The sequence below is a fragment of the Asparagus officinalis genome, chromosome 3, assembly GCF_001876935.1.
Source record: "Asparagus officinalis chromosome 3, Aspof.V1, whole genome shotgun sequence".
Lineage (NCBI taxonomy): Eukaryota > Viridiplantae > Streptophyta > Magnoliopsida > Asparagales > Asparagaceae > Asparagus > Asparagus officinalis.
This window is the reverse complement of record NC_033796.1, coordinates 42,944,104-42,969,562: the sequence shown is the minus strand read 5'-3', so window position 1 is coordinate 42,969,562 and position 25,459 is coordinate 42,944,104. Positions and strand designations below refer to the sequence as shown.

The 25,459-nt window shown below is 42.2% G+C and overlaps 1 protein-coding gene across 1 annotated transcript in view; it reads right to left on the bottom strand.

The window, feature by feature from the left end:
* The window catches only part of LOC109833963 (ABC transporter A family member 7-like), a 28,726-nt gene extending 24,631 nt beyond the window's left edge, over positions 1 to 4,095 (bottom strand). The window contains exons 1-6 of the mRNA XM_020401849.1: positions 3,944 to 4,095; positions 2,531 to 2,852; positions 2,362 to 2,441; positions 2,099 to 2,237; positions 349 to 468; positions 157 to 269 (exon numbers count right to left, since the gene is read on the bottom strand). Of these exons, the coding sequence (XP_020257438.1) occupies positions 157 to 269; positions 349 to 468; positions 2,099 to 2,237; positions 2,362 to 2,441; positions 2,531 to 2,852; positions 3,944 to 4,027 (858 nt within the window). The 5' untranslated portion in view covers positions 4,028 to 4,095. The remainder of the gene's footprint in view (positions 1 to 156; positions 270 to 348; positions 469 to 2,098; positions 2,238 to 2,361; positions 2,442 to 2,530; positions 2,853 to 3,943) is intronic.

The following is a 25,459-nucleotide window of genomic DNA, read 5'->3' as shown; positions in this document are numbered from 1 at the left end:
GCAGACGACAACAACAACAAAAGTTTTAAAATTTCACTTAACCCCCAACAAGTGTGGGCACCAAAAAGTCAAATGGACAAAAGAAAATGACATTAGCAATAATAATTCAGTTAAAAACGTAATCTCAAGTCTTAAACTAGTTTTGAGTGTACATACCGCATTCACTGAACGTGGAACACGCATTATTTTATTGTCAGTACCACCATTGGTTGAATTGTACCAAATATTAATCATATAACGATTTTCATTTGAGGTCAAGAAATCATAAGCTGCAAGAGAGCCAGCAAGTATTGAAATAAGTATTAAATTTACCCATGATTATGGGATAACAGAAAGTCAAATGGATACCTGCGGTGATTTCATTAGATTTCTTCTCTTTATTCCCTTCCGGGTAACCCTTGAACAACTCGTCATTTACCAGTGAGGAATTATCACGCCACAAAGGTAAGCCTTCAATGCATGCAATCTCTGTTTCATGTTTAAAAAAGAAATAAAAAAGAAAATAAAGTGAAGTACTCAGGCAGAGGTAGCCATGCCTTATATAAACGAAGGATAATTCTAATAATCATGTCATCAATTAAGCACCAGTGCTCATTAAAAATGTCAAAGGACCCCCTTGCACTACACTAAAATTCCAAAGTTATGCTAAGGCTTGATGGTTTTAATTTTATACTCTCTGAAGAAGCATACATCCACTGCTAATATGAAGAATTCACCATACAAAATATACAAGACAAAAAAGCCAATTGCCAACCAGTTCTAAATTTAATTGTACTGATACAGAAGGTTATGTGGTTGCAGCATGAGCTATGAGATATTTTTCCTCTTTCTCAACTAGCCTTCTAGGTTTTCCTTCAAGGCATTGTTCACTATAAATGCCCTCTTGAGAACTTCAACACCATGTGATGCCAGGCTGAGATATATATAAAAGATTTGTTAAATTTTATTTAAGCCACTGGCCATTGTGCTCTATAACAATGTAATATTGAAGAGAAAAGTTTTAGATGACAGTGCAAAACCTTCTTGGAAACTCCTTTAGGGTTATTACAGTATTGAGGTTACCAAAGAGGAATAAAGCCTAACAATTTCTCTAACATGATTATAATAACAATTCTCTCATTTTATACTTCTCTGTTCTATTATAAAGTTGGACAGTCTTTCTCTGAGATTAAGTCAGTTTTTCTCCTAACTTATTACTCTTAAACAGTGTTTCCTTACATAAAAGAGGTTTACAGGTAATATGTTTTGTTCAACATATAGTTCCATCTATCGTATCTCTATGGCTTCACCTTTTTGCTTTGTTTCTTGTATGTTGTTTTCAACATAGACTTGAGCATAACTTTAACAGGGCAGAGAGAAATGTCTTAAACCCAAAGAAGATGAAACAAAAAGGAAAGAGAGAAATTCGGGTACACAACTGCTTCTAAAGATGGATTATGAACTATACACTACTACTCTAAACACGAAGTCTGTTTACATGGTTTGTTTTCAAAGAAGATGAAACAAAAAGGAAAGAGAGAAATTCAGTTACACAACTGCTTCTAAAGATGGATTATGAACTATACGGTATTAATCTAAACACGAAGTATGTTCACATGGTTTGTTAAGAAAGATTTTTGAAGATTCTATGTAATGACATTGAATTAGAGAAAATAAGTGGTGCACTTAAAGAAGGATGTCTACTATTCATCAAAAACATCTGAACTACAGCAAACACATCACTACTTGCATGATACGTCAAACACAAACTACTTAGAAGAGTCAAATTTTGCATCCGGATAATGTCAAGCGCTTTCAAAGGTATCTTAAGAGGGACTGCAAGATTTGGCATGCATCTTGGTTGAAGAACATGTAAAGGACTTGAAGAGTCAAATGCAGGTTCACCAAACTGGAAACCTCTGGCCCTTGAGACCATTAAATGTTCTTCAACCTAAATGCATGTGATTGAATAGACAAAATAAGTGGTGCACCTTTAAGAAGGGTGCCTACTATTCATCGTAAACATCTGAGCTGTAGCAAACATATATCACTACCGCATGACACCCAGCAAAAACTCCTCAAAAGGAGACATTTTGCATTTTGATCAGAGATTATATACCTTTATCAAGTTTTTTTGAAACTATCTGAAGAGGGACTGCAAGACTTCGCGTGCATTTAGATTGAAGGACATATAGTGGACTCAAAGAGTAAAATGCAGGTTCATCAAACTGGTTATCTCCAGTCTCTGAGTCTGTCCCCTATAACGTTTTCCAAAAGAATTTTTTTGTTTTAATAAACCATGCAGCCAGTAATAATAGAGGGAAAAAGAAACACGACAATCATGACAAAATTCATCATGCATGGTCAATTTAAGAGACTCACCATGATAGAGGCAGGTAGTGTGATCCCATATTCAGAAATATTTAAAGATAGCAAGCTCGGGAATAAGTTTTGCCCCACACCTGCCGCAAATGTTGTTAAGACATACTTGCTTATAACAATATGAAAGTATGACCAATAAATAATTTTTTGATGAAAAAACTTCACATACTCTCTGCAAAAGAACGATTTCCACCGGTCAAAAGTATAGTGGCAGGACACTTTTGTGTTCTTCTGCAGGACTCATCAGGAAGGTCTGTGAAGGGGATATAATCAGCTCTACAAGCACGGCTCTCAGGGCGAGGAACTTGGAGTAAAGGTAGCCATTTGGGAGGACTAGCGATAGGGCACTTAGGATTCATCGAGTTACCATCGCATTGTGCTTCAGGTTGTCTACTAATGATGTTATGAATTATAATATTGGCCACACCGATTAACAAACAGAAGATAACGGGGAATGAAATTATACAACAATTCGTCTTCATATTGCGTTTCTGGCAATAAGAACAAAAAATAATTGTCGTCATGCATAATATCACTTAGCACAAATGTGCCCAACCAAATGACTTCGAAATAAATAAATAATAAAAGATAATCACAATCCCTACATTAAGATAGCATATATGGTACTAAGTGGTTAAACCAGACCATCAAAATCTATTTTAATCTGAATCTAAATATGCTAAATCAATTAAACACAGGAACAATGCCCAAAATTTTTCAAAATAATAAGAACTTCCTTTTCAAATAATTTGCAAATCTTTTCAAAATATTCAAAAAAAAAGATGTTGTAAACAAATCATTTGTGTTCCTTGGTTACATTCTTTTTTATTATCTAAAGCTCATAACTAAAAATGCTAGAAATTTTTAATGAATATATGAAATCATTGATCAATTTCTTTCAAGGAAATGGTGACTAGGGAAATTCAATTAAATGGTAAAATAAAGAAAAATACTAGATTTTGACCGATAAGGGACTCATTTCATACAGAACTCAGTAACTGTACCCTAAATCTAAATTTTGACGTGGAAAAGCACCTTTATTGCAAAAAAAAAAAGATCAATATAAAAGGCAAATAATAACGATTTACTTCTATCTATAATTGAAAATAATTTGCAAACAATTTCAAATATTAAAATAACTGTTATTATTTCGTAATTAGTTTATTTTAATGACCATTAAAAAAAATTGTAACTGACAAATCTACCAATTTTTCATTGCATATATCAAACTATTGTTTGAAATATGTTTTTACGGATGTAAGGATGTGGGGAATTCAATGGGATGATGAAATGCAGATTGCATTATCACTCTATAGTCATTCGTTACTGACATTTTAAATTTTCATTCAATTTAGAGAAAAAACGGAGATCAAATAGTAAAATTAAATAAATAAAAACAGATTTTGAAAGGTTATAGAGTGATTAATCTTCTCATTTCATAACCGTAACCTAAACCTAAATTTTTGAGCAGAAAAACTACCTCAGCTCCATAAAATAATACGATCTATTGGGAATTGATCACAACAAGCAAGTTAAAGGAAAATAAAAATTCAAACTTTGATTAAAATTAGAGATGACGAACTTGAAAGGTGGCATTCTTTCGAAGAAGAGCATTGGCCTGAGTGACGAAACTCGCAGCTCCGAGGCCCTCCGATGAGTCCGCCATTGGACTCCTAGAGAGAGAAAGTGGAGGGTTCCCTGAAAGTAGAGAGAGAAAACAGAGGGAATTAAATCGAATCGAATGCGTAACAAGAAGGAGAAGAGTTGGTTTCTTTCAGGTTTGTGGCATGAAGGATGGGTGATTTCGTGCACGGATTTTGCTGAAACACCCACAGCTCTCGCCTCACTACTAAGTGGGTCCCACGGTGTAAATTGAATGAGAAAATAGTAGTAGTTCTTTTCTTTCCCCCCTCTCTTCCTTCTTTTTGGGAGCGGAAATGGATCTTCGTGCTGTTACTAAAATCTCTAAACGTTTTTTTTCTTGTTACTAAAATTCAAGTTCAGAATTTTCAACATACTAGAGTTAACATTAATCTTCAGTTTATGATTTTTTTTCATTAGCCATTTTCTGTCATTTTAGCCCATTTTAAATCAATCATCTTGGCTCGTTGGCTTTATTGTTCATCTTCCTTTTATAATGTTATTTTTTCAAGTGTTTTCACTTATATCACACTATACTTCCTCAGGTCAAGCTCGGTTTCATGCCGATCCAAATGAAATAAAAATTTAAATTGGCTTTAGATTATATTTATCTCCTGACAATTCAACTATCAATATAAAAATTTAAACTTGATGTAGCCTATTAAAACAAACATCAAATAAATAAATAATCAAAGTGTAATTGAGGAACAAATTTTATTAGAAAATAAAGCAAAAATACTTAATCAAAGTGAGCAAAATTTATTATCAAAGAGTAACCGATGAATAAATTTTAGTAAGAAAATAAACTAAAAAAATACATAATTACAATATTTAACCACGTGCATTGCACGTGCATAAAATCTAGTTCAAAAAAAATTCTAAATTTTTCAAAGTTAGAATGTACAAATTCAATCAAGAAAGAAAATATAAATTATATGATCAATTCTAAAATCTGATATTATAATCCTCCTGCATCTTCTCAACTAATTAATTAATTTGTCAAAACGATTACTCTCTAATTTCAGAAAACTATAAAATATAATCTGAGAATGATTTAAACATATTTTGTAAAACTATAAAATATAATCTGAGAATGATTTAAACATATTTTGTACACATATGGATTGTATTTTAACAAAATAATTTAGATCTATCATCTGAGAATGATTTAAACATATTTTGTACACATATGGATTGTATTTTAACAAAATAATTTAGATCTATCAATTATTAAATAGTGTCCAAAAGGTTAGATTAAAGAGTTAAAAGAAACTAATAACACTCATATCCAAACTATATGCTTCATAAAGTTGAGACATATAAAATGAATAATTTATTTTGTTTTGTTAAATAATTTATTACAAATCATAAAAGATAAGGAAAACCATAAGGATCACATAGTCATCACAAATAAAGATTAAATTTCTCTCTTTGAATTTTGTAGCAAAAGATTTTCAGAGATACTGATAGACTTGCTATAAAATCCACTCTTATAAGATTGATGTCACATGTGTCTTAACAAATTTAGGGTGTTGTAGTTAATCTATCTCAACTTCAAAATTTTGATTTAATCCTATGAATTTTTCTCAGTTAACCCATCAAAACTAATAGCATTGAGTCGAATTCATTATGTGATAAGTGCTTGACTTGGTAAAGTCAAAATATCCCTCAACCATAAAAGAATTACCTTAATTTTTGATAGATGAAAGAAAAAGTGAAGATTTAGAGGTAAAAAGAACTGTAAATTGGTCGTAATCCTTTCATTATCGGCTGAGAGTTTCTTTTTAACTAAAATGGCTTTCTTCAACAGGGCATTTTGACAAAATCACATATTAAAGTCTTTTAAATTAAGGGGGTATATATAGGACATGCTAAGTCGAAGGGTGTTCTCTAAAATCGCACCAAAGTTGAGAAAGTTTATCTACAGCACCTCTATAGTTAGGGGGCTTTGTCAAATTAAATTAGTTAAATAGTTTTTTTGAGACATTCACAATAGTTGAGAGAGTTTTCAAAAAATTAACTATTATTTTAAATTTAGCTTATTTACATATTTGTCCCTCAAATGTTTTATAATTCAATATTAGTCCCTAAATTATATTTACATATTTGTCCCTCAAATGTTTTATAATTCAATATTAGTCCCTAAATTATAAGCAATTTTAAAATTTTAAGGGAATAATAATTCAATATTAGTCCCTAAATTATAAGCAATTTTAAAATTTTAAGGGAATAATGTAGAATTATTGGATATTTAAAATCAAGGAAATGATATCTAAATTATCTTTAAATATTGCTCTTATAGGCAATATATGAAACATCGACAAATATATTGCTATATCGATTGATATAAAAGGTTAAATACTTTATCTTGATAATATTTATGGTTTTATTTTGTTTTCTTTTATTTGGGGATTTTTCTCATATATCGAACATTATCGAAAATATTGGCTGGTATAACAAAATCGAGTCATTTTTAATTTGATTGTGGGCTTGGTATTGGGTCGTGTATGGAAACCAAAACTAAAGTACAAGCACAAAAGCCACAATTCATATCCCAAATCTCTCCACTCTCAGCTCTCCTAAATCTTAAGCATATATCTTGACACAAATTCTTATGTTGAAAATTCATTAATATCCGAGATTATAGATTACAATGTTATATTATGTATGAGCATTATCTCATATAACACCCAGATATTTTTTACATAATCCCGATTATTGCAATCCAATATTATGGATTTTATTTGTCCAGCATTTATATGATGCCCAACACTTTGTAGTAGTCATTCAAAAGCCTCTTCTAAAGCTTTCTAAGCAAAGTATATGAATTCAGAAATAATTCAAAATATGATGCTTTAATTTTTTCACATTCCTCTAGTATATAAATATAAGCTAACCCTCTGGCCTCATATTATATGATGTATATTATTTATCAAAGAGATCACATACTATTGGTTGTGGTTAACAAAGACTTTAAATCTTTTTTTGCTTAATTAAATTAAATACCTTACAATTTATAAAAGTTTCAATTACATACCTCCACTTGTATCTTGTGCACTTAACTATCCTAATTTTTTTTTCAAAATTGCATGTCTGTACCTTCTATACACTAGAATACTATTTGTAATTGTCCTATATGAATATAATTGTATAATTTTACGATAATTCTATATTTTCTATTCTTTCCATTAATAATTTATTAACATGTAATTGTCTATTAATATATTATTAGACATTACTAATAATTAATATAAGAGTTTTATAATAACATTAGAAGTTTTAGGGACCGAGTTAGACAAACTTGAAGTGGCATATAATATGATTAATTAACAATAATAATTAATTTAGTTTAGTTAGGATTAAAATATAATATTTAAAAAATTAGGATAATATAAAGTTTTTCTACAACTTTCTCCTTTAGAGGGAGTATAATATAATTCTAAGTGAAGTATATAATTTTATTTATAATTCAAAATCTTGAGACTTATTCAAAATATGGTGCTTAAAATTTTTAACATCTTCTGTATAATATAAATATAAGCTAAGTCTCTCGCTTCATATTATACGATGAATATTATTTATCAAATGGATCACATACTATTGCTTGTGATTAACAAAGACTTTAAAATTTTATAGGCTTAATTAAACATAAATACCTTACAGCTTACGAAAGTTACACTCATATACCTTCACTTATATCTTAATGCATTTAAATATCCTAATATTTTCTAAAATTGCATGTTTGTACTTATGTATGTAAGAATACTTTTTATAATTTTCCTATGTGAGTGTCATGGTATAATTTTAGGATAATTTTATATTTTCTACTCCTTCTAAAATAATTTATTAACTTGTAATTATCTATTAATATGGTATTATGTATTATTAATAATTAATATGAGAGTTTTACAATAACATTGGAAGTTTTAGGGCCAAGTTAGACAAAATTGAAGTGACATGTAATATGATTAATTAATAATGATAATTAATTTAGTTAATTTATGATTAGAATATAATATTAAAAAAGAATAGAGGGAATATAGTCATAAAAAGTTTTTCCACAACTTCCTCTTTTAAAGGGAGTATGATACTTTATGGGTAAATTACAGATAACCCACATGATCTTTTGGGGAGTTGCAGTAAACTCCCATCATCTTTTTTTTCATTAGACTAAATTCGTCTACAATTTAGGAGTTATTGTAATGTTATGAATTATTTTATTTTCACTGATCTTATCTAGAAAGTTATCTTTTAATCTTCATATCAGCATCATCTAGGATGATTTTAAGGAGGGACCCTTAGAGGCAGACTGTGGACTCCCGAGTTTTATACTTTGGGGCCTTTTTGGTTAGATGGAAATAGATTTGCAAATATAAATGTAGCAATTGTATTTGTAGATACATTATTTGATTAGAACTTTGTAATTAGGAAAGGTAAATGTACTTACATTTTGTTAAAAAAAACTTACAGCAAATGCTACAGCCAATTTAGTAGGAGGAAAAGTTACAAACTTCAGACAAGAGAATTAATTAATAAAAATAATCCCACCTCATCAAAAAATTCTTTTTAAATAAAAATTGAAAATTCATCTACATTAAAGTTTCCTTATATAGCACAATCTTTTAACTTTTGTTTAATTGTTTTCCAAACAAACACTAAAATTGCAGTTACAAATACATTTCTTATAATATAATTGCATATATCCAAATATTGAATTTAAAGTTTATTTACTGTAACAATTGCTACATGCAACATATGCTGCTGTAAATTTTGCTGCTATTTATTTTTGCAGCAAAAAATTATGTATATATAATTAACTCCTTATCTTTCCTACATTGGGGAAAAAATTATTTGGAAATAGAACGCTTGTTAATTCACTCAGGGGCTGTTTAGTTGTATGTTAAAAGGATGGAAAGTGTAAAAAAGTGGGTCTCAATGTCAGCTTTCATCACTTTTAATTGTTTATTTGTAGTTATGAAAATAGTGTAAAGTAATTTCATATCCTGATGTGGCTTGTAAAGTGATTTCATAAAAAAAGACATGATTTTAGGAGAAAACTGACATTGAAGTCAGAAAAAATAATAAAAAATAATTCTAACTAATATGATCATTTGAGTAGGGACCATTTTTTACACTTTTCAAACAAACAATTAAAGTTATATTTGCAAACCAAACAAGCAATTTATGATTCCAATAGAATCAAAAAACAAACAAAGAAAAATATGCAAGTGAAATTGATGAGGTGGACAACAACTTTCCAAGTTGTGTCATAAATACACAATTTTACCAACAACAACCAAACAGCCCCTCACTGGCTTCCAGAACTCGGACCCAAGCTTTAAGCAGTGTCACCTTCCAATTGTGGGTCCCACAAACACGTGGCTTAGGTTCTAGAATGCCTTTTCCAGAAAAGTCCTTATGTTTTGTAGTTTTTTTCAGTGTTTAATCAGTTAAATAATAATATTATAAAAGTGCACACTCAATGTTATCAAAATTGATATTAGATTCTTTAATTTCTACATTTCTACTCTTGATTGCACGGACTAATTTGAAACAATTCATAAAAATGGGAATTTAATAGCATTTTAAGGATTTAAGGACCTACTTTTGAGATAACTTACAATAACTTTGGTAAATAACTTACAATAACTTAGGGACTTATTAGTAATGTAAATGGTTTTAGGAACTAATCTCAAAACATTAAAAACTGAAGGGATTAACATCGGAAAATACTATTTGTAATAATCTAAAACATAAAGAGAGCAAAAAGTTATTTACATATATATTTGATTATGAAAATTGATAAATTTTTTAACTCACCTTTATTCACCGTCCCTTATAACCTCTAATGTCCAATAATATAAGAGTGATAATGAAAAAGATAGTCTTTTTTTGGTCACTTGTATATATTGCCCTTAAATCATTGGTGTTTGTAAAAATACCCTCCAAATCTTGGGATTTACAAAATTACCCCTCAAATCATTATTTTCAGAAAATATTACCCTCAAAGCAATTAATCATCAATTTTGACAAGCTAATTTGTAATTACAATATAAAAATTATCAACAAAATAGGCAAATTTTTATCACCAAGTTGATAATTTATTGATTTTAGGGATATTTTTTCTCAAAGTTAATGACTTGAGAGATAGTTCTGTAAATACTAATATTTGTGGGATATTTTTACAAATACCCATGATTAAGTTATATTATATATATATATATATATATATATATATATATATATTATATATATATATATATATATATATACATATATATATATATAACTTAATGTGCAAATAACCCCTTTCCTTGAAAAATTTTACACTATGAATAAGAAAAAATCTCCACACTATTTTACCGGACCAAATATGACAATCTACACATGCATATTGTTTGAAACTATGTTACAAATATATGATCATTTCTTATTTCTTGTTATTTTCATTCCCAAAACATCTTTGGTAGGCAAATGGTATAAAAATTAAGAGAACAGAGAACACACTCAATCCCACCAGAACAGAGAACAACTTTGTGTATATATATATATATATATTAAAGAGACTTTTATATATAGTAGAAGTTATATATATATAGAATTATATATATATAATATATATATAATATATATATATATATATATATATATATAGTTATATATATATACATAAAAGTTTTGTTTTCTATGTATATATATAGTTATATATATACATGCATAGTTTTGGGTTTTCATGTTTATAATATGAAATCATATATTTCATATTTACTATTGTGTTTTTGAAAACATTGCATAGAATATGCAATTTTGTGAAAATATTGTCTTATTAGTTTATAGACTTCAATATCAGTTTATACATGTTTTACTAAGTCTATAAAAACATTTTACAAAGTTTTAAAAGTTGGTTTATGTCAAAACATCAAAATTCAAGTATCTCATATTTTCATGTTTTGGACTATCTTGTAAAATGATGATATTTTTCATTTGGAAGGTCCTTTTTGATAACCAATTATTGTAGCATGTTTATTATCATGTCTACAATCATTCCCCAAAGTTTTATATTTTTTGGAATTTAATTTGATATTTTTAAACAGCGTTTTAAAATCAGCAAATCAGGTTTTTCATGTGTCAGATTTCGGTCGACCGCACCGGTCGACCGATCATTTGATCTTTCTTCATGTAGACGGTAAAAAATATCTCTGATAAGCCTACAGGAAATTCGCCCTCAAGAAGTCGACTGCCTAAGCCGCATAGTCGTCAAACGTGCTCGGTTCCAGATTCGCCTGAATAATCGACTCGCCTGCACGAGTTGAGATCAGTTGGAATAGCGGAAATTCACCTTTCACGCAACTCGCCCGCCCGAGTCCAAAGTCGAATCCGCCTGCAAATCTCGAAGCCGCCCGCACCCGCTACCCCCCATGCTAAGATGGGCCTTCCCATCTCTCTCTCTCGACCCAAAGAGAGAGGGCACAGTACCCCAAGGCTGTCAAGCGGCCGCTCACAGTACGAAGGATTGGACAGGTGTTGAGTCGACCTGAGCATTCATAAATGTGACTCACCTCGGCTGTCTGAGTCAGGAGATGGATCCGCCAGCATTCAGCGAACTGTCCAAACCCACTCGAGTACCAGGAACACGCTTTCCCGTCCCTCTTGGCCTGAAGAGAGAAGACACGGTACTCCAGGCCCGCCGAATAGTCGCCTACAGTACAAGTGACTCTCATAAATGTGACTCACCTCAGTTGTCCAAGCGAAGGGCGAGAGCCGCCGATGCTCGGTGGTTGGTCAGATCCACGCAAGCATCTGACAGCCTTTGTCACGCATACGAGGAGGGGCTTTCCCACTCCTACGTAGCGTGATGCAGAGCACAGCTCTTCGAATGACCACTGACGGTACGAATGAACAGCAGGACGTCTCCGAACAATGTATGGTCACATCCCATAATTCAAGGAATAGTCAAGCTGTCCTTCTTCCATTTAAAAGCCTCTCCTAGCAAGCTTTAAGAGAGGTCGAAAAACTTGGAGAAAAGAGTGGAGACCAAGCTGTTCGCATAACCCTTGTGTTACAGCGCCATTGCCTAGTTCTGAGCTCCGATCGCCGGCGAATTAAGCAGACCTGAACTCTTTCGACTCGAGCTTCTACCAAGTACTGAAGCTCTCCAGCAACCCCGATCGAACGGTCCAAGGGAAGCAGACTCGACCCGAGCATCGAGCGAAGCGTCCTATAGCCACCTAAAGTCCCCACACAAAACAAAGAGGGCATTCCCTCTGCTTCTGTTGTAAACATTTGATTATTAGTTTGTAATAAGCTTTCTTATTAATACAAACGAAATTTCCTGTTTTGGGGAAATTAAATTTTCACCCTACAGAAGATGGCGACCACAGTGGGAGAAGCTGTTTCATCGAACAAAATGGTGGTGGCTCAGTTTGATGAGGTTGCTGTCGGGACGACCGTGGAGTCCCTGGAAATTGAGTTCGACCAGGCCAAGTACGAAGAGTACTTGTCTTCCTCCTCCTCTGGTGGCAATGCGTCCCGCAAGCGCCACAGAGTCGTGCGCCGAGGCCGACCTCAAATGGTCAAAGCCTCTGCACCTACGGGTTCCACCCGAGTCCTATCGGAAGAACCCACTCTGTTGCAATCGATCAAGGCCAAGCCAGAGATCGAGCGCAAGGGGCAAGGGTCTGCCAAATGGGTCACCAAGCGATCCCCACAGGCCCCTACCCCAAAGGAAACGCCGGCTCACTCCAGCACAAACTGCACTGCCACTGCCCGCAGTGACGCTCTCCTCGCTGGGAGAGTTAGCCGACAGCGGCGGCAAATGCTCGTCAGACAGGAGGTCCAAACCTCCGTTTCTCATAATGGCCTGAATCATTGTACAGGCCCGAGAGACGCTAGACGAGAGGGCAAACTGCCCGACATCGGAAGGCCCTCCAAGCAAACGAAGGGTTGAAACCCGCCTACGTACTGGAGCTCGCTCAAACACGAAGACTCGCCAATCAAGGCGAGATCGCCCAACTCCAGCACCAAAGCATTCCACCCAATGCGCACCAGAGAGCGCGTCCAAAAATCTCTCGTACACTCACCCGAGTGACTCTTCTGAAGCTGGGGGTTGTCACCAACCGCCCACGGAAGACCTTAGAGAATACTTGACTCGCAAACGCACTATACATGAGGCGAATCCTCAGTGCCACTGCGAGAGACTCATCCACACGGTCCTCGCCGACTGCCAATGCGTCGGAACGGCGAAACCCTCGGTGTTCGAGAGGCTTTCTCAACAGTCCTCTCGACCAAGGCCCTCCCGTCGAAGGCGTCGTCACCAAAAGGGACGCGCGGCCGACGACCTAGAGCTCGCATCCGCCACAATTAACATGACGGATAAGGGGAAGGCGGTACTCTCCGACTCGCCAGACTCGGACTCCGTCCTAAGACCTAACACTCGGTTCGCTCGACGCCGGCAGGACGGCATATTCCAGCGAACACGTAGTCGTAGGGGAGCAAGCATTGGGTTTGATTACTCTACCCTAGTACCCCCCTCCTGCGGTGAAGATGAGGTTCATTCGGCGGCGGCCACATCTCAGACCTCGCGCTCAAGTCAAGACGCGCAGGCGAGAGTACACATGACCGAACTCAACACCGAGCAGACAATGGCTCAAAAGCTGGAAGAACAGCAGGCGACCATCGACTCTCTAATAGAGATGATGGAGCAATTGCTGAACAAGAAGAAGAAGAAGAAGAGGACCCAACGTCCCTTACCCCGGCAAACTAGGGACAAGGAGTGAGTACCTCCTCACCGTCCAGCGACTGAGACGGAGGATGATCAGCATTCCGATTACTCCTCCAAAACGTCGATAGGAACGTCGCACACTGGGGATAGCACCCGTGACAAAAGATTCGACGATTTCCAGGACCAACTCAACGCGCTGAAGCTTCAGCAAAACATGAACAAGCTGGGGGTGGTACGTCCCTACCCTATCGAATGGGACACGGTCCCATACCCAGCGAAGTTCAAGCCAATCAGCTTGGTACAGTTTGACGGCAAGGGGTCACCCTCGCAGCACATCTACTACTTCATGGCGCAGACCGGATTCCTTACAGGGAATGATGCCATCCTTACTCACCTATTCATAGGTACCCTCAAGGGGGTGGCCTTTGAATGGTTCCGCAAACTGGAGCCGGGCTCTATCAAGGCATGGGCCGACGTTGAGAAGCTCTTCCTCGCCCGCTTCTTCGACGATGACACGGAAGTGTCAATGGCCACTCTCCTCGCTGAGAAGCAGCGTAAGTCGGAGTCAGTTAACGACTTCGTAAAGAGAATCAGTCCATTGTCGGGACCAAGTTTCCGAGTCGACACTGATTGAGATGTGTCGCAACAACCTGTCGATCCATATCTTGTCCAAGATCGGGGCAGTAGAGACCCGGACTTAGAAAGAGCTTGTTCGCCAAGGCGAGCAAGTCGAAAACATGATCAAGAGGCTGGAGGCCGAAGAGCCGCAGTTCAAGAAGGGAGCAGCAGAGCCAGCTCCGCCAAAGAATCCTCCTCGGTCGAGGGGAAAAGAAATCATGGCAGTCGACACCGCCCCGGCGCCGAAGGCTGCTCAAAAGCCTAAACCCAGGCAGTTTGAACCACGCCCCCAGCGGCAATATGATTTCAAAGAGGATCAGGTGGTGGCGACATTCGACACTCTGCTCAAGAGTGGGCGGATTAAGTTGCCAGAAGCCGCCAAGCCTGAGGAGGCGGACAAAACTGGTGACCTAAGTTACTGTGCATATCACAGATTCATTGGCCATCACACAACCAAATGCTACGTCCTCAAGGACAAGCTCCATGCCCTCTACGACGCAGGGGTTTTGAAGAAGGAGAAAGTCCAAAAGCAAGTGACTACAAATATGATCACTTTAAGCTTCGGGACAGATCTCCCTAAGGTTCAAGCTCCAGCGGGGGTAATTCCTATCCCCAAAGCGGTCTTAAAGATCACTAACGATGATCCTCACAACCAGCGGGGAAATGGCTTAGTTCCACAAACTCTACCATCGGGGCAGGTGATGTGGGTTCACCCAGACCTTCTCCATGACGAGCAGTGGACCGCATAACCTTCCAAGGAGGCTAAGGGGAAGCACTGCAACGTTGTCTCCACCATCCTAGGAAGAGATGATGCAGCAGTGACCGCCCTGACCGACTCTGAAGAAGACACCAACGTCTTCGCCACGAGGGCAGGGAAAGAATTTGCGAAAGAATATCCCGCGAGGGCGGAGAACCTGGTAGGACCTCCCGCGAGGCCAGTCGCAGCAACCCCTCCTAATCCGGATGGACCAAGCACAAGCCGCCAGCCTTTCCGGTTCAACGTGCTCGCGCAACTGAAAAGCATTCCCGCACGAATCACCATGTACGACCTTCTCTGGTTGTCCAGGTCCACCCGAGAGGCCCTCCAAGAGGCGCTGGCCGACTCAGAGGCGTTCTATACCTATTTCTCGAAGGAAACGGAGGCAGAACATGGATGTGCAACTTGCTGCCAAGTCTCTGAGAGACGAGTCCCGTGCATCACTTTCACCCCTGAAGATATGCTCATCAAGAGCACATCTCATGACCGGCCGCTGTACTTCATAGGATACGTCGGCTCGTCGAAAGTAGATCGGATTCAGGTCGATCCAGGGTCAGCGCTGAGCATCGTGCCCTTGAAGTTGATCAAACACTTGGGGATACCGCCAAAGAGCCTCTCCTCAACTGCGACTACCATCTTCAGCTTTAACGCCACGGGGACTCGGCCGTTCGGCAAAATCCGCCTGAAATGTCGGATAGGCGACATGAAGACGGAGGTGACATGCTACGTCATCGACGCCGAACCTTCATACAACATACTCCTAGGGCGTCTGTGGATCCATGGCAACAGAATAGTCCCGTCCACACTACACCAGTGCCTGAAGTATGTGGACAACTATGAATGAGTCAGGACAGTAGTGGCCGACAAGCAGCCCTTCAAAGGCGTCGAAAACTACTTCACAGATTCTCTGTTGTACCAGGACCCCGACGCGCTACCAGCGGAGGAGCCGGGGAGCGGCAACGAGGCGGATAGCGAGCCGGAGTATGACGACAGTTTAATCCTGAACGACTTCGAGTCGATTGTAATCGGTTACGAAAGTTACCATGTAACCAACGCTGTTCAGGCAGAAAAATCTATCATGAATGAGAAATCCGACTTTGCTTATTTGTCGTCTTGTTCCACATCCGAGGATGATGCGCCCAATAACCTGTGGTCAAAACTCTACAGTGATCCCTCCCTGCACTTGCCAGCGCCAAGGCACAGTCGATCAAGTCATCACAAGCTGTATTCGTCGTGCCAGCATGGAGTAGGTATCGAAAAGACATTATCTTCGATCGAATCGATCATCCCCTACGCACGCTATGGGACGAATCTGAGGACGAAGACCCAGCGCCAGTTTTCGCAATACAGTCAAGTCGCGAAACGCATGATGAGCGACATGGGATACGACCTCACCCGTTTGGAGGGCCTAAATTACGGCCGAGGGCGCAGAACGGTCATCTGACCCGCCTACGTACCCAAAGGGAAGCCCTCGAATTACTTAAACAGGACTCGGAGAGGCTTAAGCTACTCCTCTTCCTCGTCAGATCTGTGTTTTTGCGTCAACGAGGATTCCGACTATGCATGTTCAGGGGATCAATCGTCAACAACGTCGGCTTGGGACTCGGACATCAGCGTGAGGGATCTGTTCGATGGCCTTATAGTCAACATGGCTACGGTAGACCCCGCCGAAATGGCGGAGGACGAACAACTGCGGCTCTACGACGGCTACGGTAGCCCCCGCCGAAATGGCGGAGGACGAACAACTGCGGCTCTACGACGAGACATGGGATCACCATGTTAACGCCCAGTGGAACAGTCGCTTTGAGCAGCTCGAACCACCAACCGAAGACGAAGTCCTCCAGGTGAACATGGGTACGGAGGCGAATCCCAAGCACATATTCATCAGCGGCAGTCTGCCTCCATAGGAAAAAGAGGACCTCATCGCCCTTATACGGGAATACATTGACGTCTTCGCCTGGAACTACGAGGACATGCCTGGTCTAGATCCGCGGGTCGCCACGCATCGCCTCAACATCAGCCCTGACGCCAAGCCGATCAAACAACAGCAGAGACAGTTTCGCCCCCAAATCATGGAGGCGATCGAAACCGAAGTGAAGAAGCTGATCGAATCCGGTTTCATCAGAGAGGAGCAACACCCCGACTGGGTGGCGAATATTGTTCCAGTCCTGAAGAAAAACGGCAAGATCCGTATCTGCATCGACTTTAGGAACCTCAACGCCGCGTGCCCTAAAGACGAATTTCCTCTACCCATCACGGATGTCATCATCGACAACACGTGCGGATTCGAGAGGATGTCTTTCATGGATGGCTTCTCGGGGTACAATCAGATCAAAATGCACCCTGAGGACGAGAAGCACACTGCATTCAGAACTCCCATGGGGGTGTACTGTTACACTGTCATGCCTTTCGGACTCAAGAACACTGGCGCAACCTACCAGCGCGCCATGAGCATGATCTTTCGAGATCATCTGCGAAAGACGGTCGAATGCTATGTAGACGACTTGGTCGTGAAGAGTCGCCATATGGAGGATCACCTCCAAGACTTGGAGGCGATGTTCAAACTCATGAGGGCTCATCAACTCAAGATGAATCCTACCAAGTCATTCTTGGGGATGTCTAGCGGTAAATTCCTCGGTTTCGTCGTCATAACGAAAGGAATCCGGATTGATCCAGACAAGGTGCGAGCTATTCAAGAGCTCCAACCGCCCCGAAACCTTAAAGAGCTTAGAGGCCTTCAGGGACGACTGACTTATATCCGAAGATTCATCTCGAATCTCTCGGGCAAATGCCAACCCTTCTCTAAACTGATGAAGAAAGGTACTTCCTTCGTCTGGGACGAGCCATGCCAAAAGGCCTTTGAAGAGATCAAAGCTTATCTCTCAAACCCACCTGTCCTTGCGGCGCCAATCTCAGGGAGGCCATTCCTCATATATATACGGGCCATGGAACATTCTCTAGGCTCCCTCTTGGCTCAAAACGACGACGCAGGCCACGAGCAAGGCATCTACTACCTGAGCAGAACCTTGTAGGGCGCCGAACAACGGTACCTAATGGTCGAGAAGGAATGCCTAGCCTTGGTGTTCGCCATCCAAAAGATGCGGCACTACTTGGTCGGCCAGACGATCCATGTCATTTCCCGGATGAACCCCATCCGGGTCTTCATGACACAACCTGCAGCATTGAACTGGCGCCTGGCCAGGTGTGCGCTTCTGCTCTCTCAATATGACATCCACTTCATGCCGCAGAAATCAGTCAAGGGGCAGGCCATCTGCGATCTCATGGCTAGTCACCCGCTAGGGGTGAAGACCGATCTATTTGAAGATCTGCCAGATGAACCTCCCGAAGCCAATGTGACTTCGTCACCAGAGGTGTGGCAGATGTTCTTCGACGGCGCATCTCACACAGGCGTGATCGGCTTTATCTCTGCAGGAGTGGGGGTGGTCCTTACCTCTCCGCATGGTCATGTGTTACCCCGGGCCTTTTCCTTGACGGAACCATGCACCAATAACGTAGCTGAGTACAACGCGTTGCTCATAGGACTCGAGTTGGCCAAGTAGTTAGGGATCAAGCATCTGGGGGCTTACGGCGATTCCCAACTCATCGTTAAGCAAATGACCGGCGAGTATGAAGTCAGGAACGACGATCTCATCCCGCTCCACAAAGCGGCTGTCAGGCTAGTAGAGCTGTTCGAAAGCTTCCGCATTGAGCACGTGCTCCATTTGAAGAACACCCATGCGGATGCTCTCGCATCCTTGGCGGCTAACTTAGCCCAACCTTTGGGAATGACCCAACGAGTCACTGTCGCCAGCCGAAAACTTTTTCGACTAGGAGACGTCCCAGAGGCGAATGCCACTCACCAAACACCGGATCAGCCTGATCAAGAAGACTGGCGCCTCCCGATCATCAATTACGTCTTATACGGAATATTGCCCGAAGATGCGAGAGAACGAGAGTCTATCCGACGGCGTGCCTCGAGGTTCTACTACAATTCAACCACTAAAACGCTGTACCGGAGGTCATACGATGGCCTGTTGCTTCACTGTCTTTCAAAGGCAGAGGCGCAAGAGGCCCTACGCGAAGCACATGACGGCGCGTGCGGGGCTCATCAGCCTGGGCCCAAACTTTGGGATCGCCTGTGGAGGATAGGCTACTTCTGGCCTGGAATGGTTACTGACGCAGTCGCATATGCGAAACGCTGCAACGAGTGCCAAATACACGCCAACTACATGCACCAGCCTCCTGAGGATCTGCATCTGACGAGGGCGTCTTGGCCTTTCGAAGCATGGGGGATGGACATAGTTGGGCCAATATCTCCACCATCGGCGAAAGGCCATCGCTTCATCCTCGCGATCACGGATTACTTCTCTAAGTGGGCCGAAGCTATACCCTTAAGAGAAGTCAAGACTACTGACGTGATCAAGTTCATCAAGCATCATGTCATATACCGATACGGCGTACCCCGGCGTATCATCCATGACAACGGCACGCAATTCGTTAGCCATGCATTCACCAGGTTCTGTGACAAATTCCGAATACAGAACCTCTCTTCCACGGCCTACAACCCTTCAGCGAATGGTTTGGCCGAAGCTTTCAACAAAACGATCATCAAGATCTTGACCAAGCTGACTTCCACTAGCAAGCGCGACTGGAACGAAAAGCTAGGCGAGAGCCTGTGGGCATATCGCATGACGGTTCGCACACTGACTAGCACCACGCCCTACTCATTGGTATACGGCTGTGAAGTTGTATTACCATTGGAGATTCAAATTCCATCCCTCCGTGTCGCCTTAGCAACAGGGATGATGGCCGAGGAAAATCACCAACTGCGACTCGCAGAGCTCGATGCGTTGGACGACAAACGACTGGAAGCTCAGCAGCACATTGAGTTCTATCAAGCTCGAATGGCCAAGAACTTCGACAAGAAAGTCAAGCGCTGAGCCTTCAAAGAGGGAGAGCTCGTGCTCTCCGTTCGCCGACCAATGATCCTCACTTCCAAGAAGAAGGGGAAATTCCAGTCCAAATGGGAAGGACCGTTCGTAGTAGAGACAGTCTACTCGAACGGCGCCTATCGCCTCGTCAAGCCGAATGGCGATAAGATCATGATGCCCATCAACGGCAAGTATCTGAAGAAGTACTACCCCTAGTTCTCCTTCATAAACTCCCACGAGTGCACGAGTCTAAACTGGCCCTCACACCCTCCAAATGGTATAAGAGGTAAAACTATTCCTACGCTTCAATTTCTTGAGCCAGCTTGTCAGTACGAGCGAACTGCTCAAATCAGGCGAATCGCTCAGATCAGGCGAATCGATCATATCAGGCAAGCCTATCAGTCTAGGCGAAGTCTACTTCTTGAGCTAAGCTCCTTGTCTTGGCGAACCTCTTAAGACAGGCGAAACTAGCATATCTGGTAGGCGACATCAAACACCCACTTGGTCAAAACTTCAGATAGTTAGGACCAGAGCCACAGTTCCCCCGCCAATCCTCTTCTAAAGGATGGTGGGTCCTCAAAGTCGTTCCAATCACGACATTCCCTGTCACGTTAACATTAAACCTCTGACAAAATCCCCCGCCAATCCTCTTCTAAAGGATGGTGGGTCCTCAAAGTCATTCCAATCACGACATTCCCTGTCACGTTAACATTAAACCTCTGACAGAATCACTCTCCAAACCTCTTCTAAAGGATGATGGGTCTTCGAAGTCGTTCCGATCGCGATAGTCCTTGTCACGTTAACATTAAACCTCTGGCACAATTCACTTGCCAATCTTCCTCGAGAGAATGGTAGGCCCCCACAGTTGCTCCAATCGCGACAAGACTCCATCAAGTTAATGATCACCTCTGATGATTGGCGCCGTTATTCTTACGAATAGCACAACCTAAGTAATGGCCTACCGCGCGACGTGCTATTACTTCTGCCAATAGTCATACTCCTACGTCCCTGAACTATTTGACCTATTCCAGATATCCTAACACTCCCTTAGGGTAACTGATGGGTAGTGGTCTACTACGCGATGGCTCCTACCACAATCAATTGTCACATTCCCAAATGACGGCGATTGTCGAAGGCGGTTTGGAAGACGACCTGTCTGTCGGTTCCCCAAGCAATAACTCGCCGAGAGGCGAGTTGAAGTTGAGCTCTGCAGTTGGCCGCAGGAGCGAACGATCGTTCCTTGCTGCAAGCCAAATGTTACTTTCTCGATCCCATTTGAGCTACAACGCGAAGATCGGAGTTAACTCGATCCCACGCCGCGAGCAACAGAAGGCAGAACAAGAGCCTAAAACGACTAAGTCTAAAACAGAATAGTCAAAGGCTTGCCAAGTTTAACTTAGATGCCAAACAACGCAGACAAAGAAAAAGAGAACTGCGCAAGCAAAGTAAGGATAGACAAAACAAGCAAAAGAGCCACAACGAGCCTGAGTTTACATGCATAGGTTTTCAAGTTGTGATGCCTAAGGCACCAACTAAGTTTACAAAAAAAAAGGGAGAGGACCTAGACAGCGAGAGCATTACAGAAATTTCAGCAGGCTAAAAGAGCCAATCTTAGCCTTGACCGCAGCACACTCCGCCGCACGCCGGATCCTCGCCTTCTCCTTTTGCTCCTGCTGTCGCCTGGCTAAATCCGCCTGGCTGTCTTCCTCCTCCTGGCGAAGGAGTTGGAGCTCCCGATCCACCGTCCCGGCAGCCTCGATCATCCTCCTCGCCTCACACCCACGCTCCTGAAGCTTTGCCTCGCCGCGAAGGGAGCCAGCGTCCTCGAAGAAAGCCCTGTCCAGGTAAGCGTCCATCCGGTCTAGTACTGCTTGGTGTCGCTTCCCCAGACGTCTGAGTTCGGCCTCCTTTGCCCGAATCCGCTTCGCCCGCTCCTCACGCTCGAGCAGGAGATACAGTGGAAGGGACGGTGGCACGTCGGAGGGATCGTCATGGGCCAGTTCCTCGAGGCGGTACATCCACCCCTCCACGCGCTCAAGCTCCCGCTCGCATCGCCGTGTGAGCGAGGCATCACCCGCGCGGCGGACCGCCTCTAAACCCGCTTCCACGAGAGGAAGCGCATCGTAATATCGCCCGTCGCCCACGCTGACCGGAAGAGGAGGCCATGAGGAAGGGAAGTTTTTCGCGGAGATCTTCTTCTAGCGGATTTTTTCTTTCTCGAAAGCAGTAAGGACTCTGCTGAAGAGGGACAAATACAGATATATATTCAAAAAAAAATCCGACGGTTGAGATTCATCACCCCAAGCGATCAAGTGGTCCAGATGTCCTGCGACGCTTCGAACTCAACGCCAATAAAGGCCAGTCCTCTCGAAACCCCAAACCGACCGATCGGATTGAGCACGAGAGGCGAGGCGTTCGGTCGCTTCACCATTAAATGAACATTAATGCGCCCACAGAGGCTTAGCTGGCGAGCACTTAGGCCCGCAGCTGGACGCGTGGCACAAGCTTCACCCACAGTTGAATTCCTGACTGTTGGACAAACTCAGTGTGAACTCTCCATCATACGAGTTTCGCCTACAACTCAAATTCGCCATCAATCGAGTTTGGTTTTTGTCACAACTCGAAATCATACGGGTTTCGCCTGCAGCGTAAGTTCGTCAGCAGTTGAGTTTGGCCGTCTACTCGAACTTGCCAGCAGTAGTTTCGCCTGCATACAAGCTTCGCCAGCAACGTGGACTCGTCAGGAGCCGAGCTTCACCATCTTAGCGAACCCGCCGTCGCCATAGTTCCGCCGACAACGTAAACTCACCGGAATAGAGTTTGGCCTTGAAAATAGACTCGTCATCACACAAGAGATTTCGCCTGCGGTACGAGATTGTCGGCAATTACAGAGCAAAACACTGGAAAGTGACATATCCAAAGAGTATACGCACAATGAGCGGACATAAACCTCATTGATGCTTTAAGACAGTACATTTGAACAAAGTTATGGTTTTTTTTTTGCAATTGCGAAAGCCATAATATTACGTTCAAAGAAGCGAAACATGCACCCAGTGTTTAAGACAATACATTTGAACAAAGTTATGGCTTCATAAACAAACAAGTCATAAACAAAATGTCTTAACACAATCATAAGGCAAAGGTCTCAGTCGAACACGCTAAAAGTGGAGATCTCTTCTTTGGCCGTCTCCACCTGGCTCGCGTGGTCTTCCCGAGCCTTGTTTTTAGCAGCCTTCCGAATTCGGTCCTCGCGGTTCGACTTGGCAGCAACATCTGCCTGGCACAAGGCTAGCAGGCGTCGAGTTTCCGCCTCAGCATTCTGGAGCCCCTTCAAGTTCGCCTCCGCCTGTCCCAATTCGGCCCTCAGGCGAGCCATAGTGCGGTTGAGGTCAATAATTTGCTCCTCTAGCAAATGTTGTTGACCCACCCAGAAGTTGGCGACGGACTCCGAATCCGCTATTTCTTTGGAACGGGTCTCCAGCTCCAGGGCTTCCTGACGCCTGACATGAGCCAGGCAAGACTCCATGTTGGCTTCCGGACCTTCCCGTAGCAAGGCCTCTAACCCTATCATGCGTGGCTCCAAGAGACGGAGTTCACGCATGCTACGGGTAGCGAGCCGATTTTCACCCGATCACCGCAAATCAGCCAGGCGATCAAGGAGAGACTACCTGAAGCTGTCAAAACTACCCCATGCCAAGTTCGACAAGGGAAATCACCTGTCTCACAGCGCTCTCGAACTCTTCGATGCGAGCCTGCCAGGACAAGGACTCGGAGGGAGCAGGCTCTTGGCCTGGAGCGAGTGCCGTGATGGGCGGAATCTCGAGGCAGGGTTCAGCTCCCGGCTGGGGAGCAGAGTCTGAGGCGGCGGAGTTCTCAGGACCTTCGGATTCGTCGTCTGAAATCAGGATAGGCTCGGCCGCATGCTCCTTGGTAGCCGGCGCCTCTCCTCGATCTGCAAAACACAACAACACAAAGAGGAGTCAAGGAGAGAATACCTATTCAGCCCACGCGAAAGTCTGAACGAGAAGATACCTTCGGCCGTGGCAGCCTCAGCAGCGCCTGAAGAAGACGGTTCTTTCCTTTTCTTAGAAGCGACCCTCTTCACCTTCGGCGGCATCGGGGGTATGAGGAAGGGGGAATTTGGGTTTACTCTGGGGAAGACAACGAAAAGACTGTAAATCCTCTTGATAGAGAGTGAGGGTGTTAAATACCCTAAGAACCCTAGGTGGTCACTCAATACTTGATTAGACCATTCAAAGCTAAAACAATTGAAGGGTAAGGCCGAACAAATCGGATCTTACCTGGACGGCCAAGATCCAACGGTTTTTCTTAAAGCACGATCTTCAGTAATAGCCCGAATCGGGCACGAGGGACGAAAAGCCCCACTACGCCGCATTCAATACGGAGCGACGTGCCTACGTCCTCTTGGCTGACGTAAGCACAAACTAATACGTGGCCCACCGAAAGCGGAGCCCATCCGGTGGCGAATTTGCCGCTGAGATTCCCACAGGTTGAAATTGAGTACCCTTCCGGAATTTGAGTAAACTCTAAATCCGCCTGTGGACGAAATCCGCTCGTAGAGGAGACAAGCTTACGGCCGAAACTCGCCGACAGCTGGAGATCGCCCTTGCAACTAACACTCTAGCTAACGCATCTTAGAGGAGGAACGGAGCGTGCACAGAAGTAACGGTAACCAGAAACAAAAGGATAGTTTCATTCATAGAAAGAAATCCTAGTACAACTGGCAACCGAAAACAAAGGGATAATTTCATTCAGAGAAAAGAATCCTAGTACAACTGACAATCAAAGACAAAAGGGGCGAATTACAAGGCTTTCAACCGCAGTTCCGCCTCACGAATCTCCCTAGCATGGTGATGCTCTAGCCTCCTCAGAATCTCCTGGCGAAGGTCTTCCTCAGTGCGTGAGGCTAAGTCTGGGACGGTCTCTTTGACCTCCCTATAGGCTCGATCCTTTTCCTCGACGGAATTAGCTGTCAGTTGCCGGCGAGATTCAATGCTTTCCAACTCCTTGGCCGCCTGTTCACGAGCCTTCTCTTGAATGGCCAATGAGGCCTGAGCCTTAGCTATGACCTGCTTCAAATTCTCTACCTCCGAAGACAAGCGAGAAACGCGGTTATCGGCCTTCTGTCGCTCGAAGGCCATTCGTTCATCCTCAGCCTTGGCCTGCTCCAACTCTGCTGACAATTTCGCCTCCAGCGACATGGTCTCGTCCAGGTGGCGATCGCGTTCTTCCACCGCTGCTCGGGCTTCACCGATTGCAAGATCCACGAGAGTGGAGCTCTTCGCGCGAAGAGCGAGCAACCATTGAACCGCTTCCTTCACTTCCTCCTTACGCTGGAAGTAGGGTTTCGCCGCGGTATGGCCAAGCCTCTTGATTAAGAAGCCCACGATGTAGTCAAGATCCTCTTCG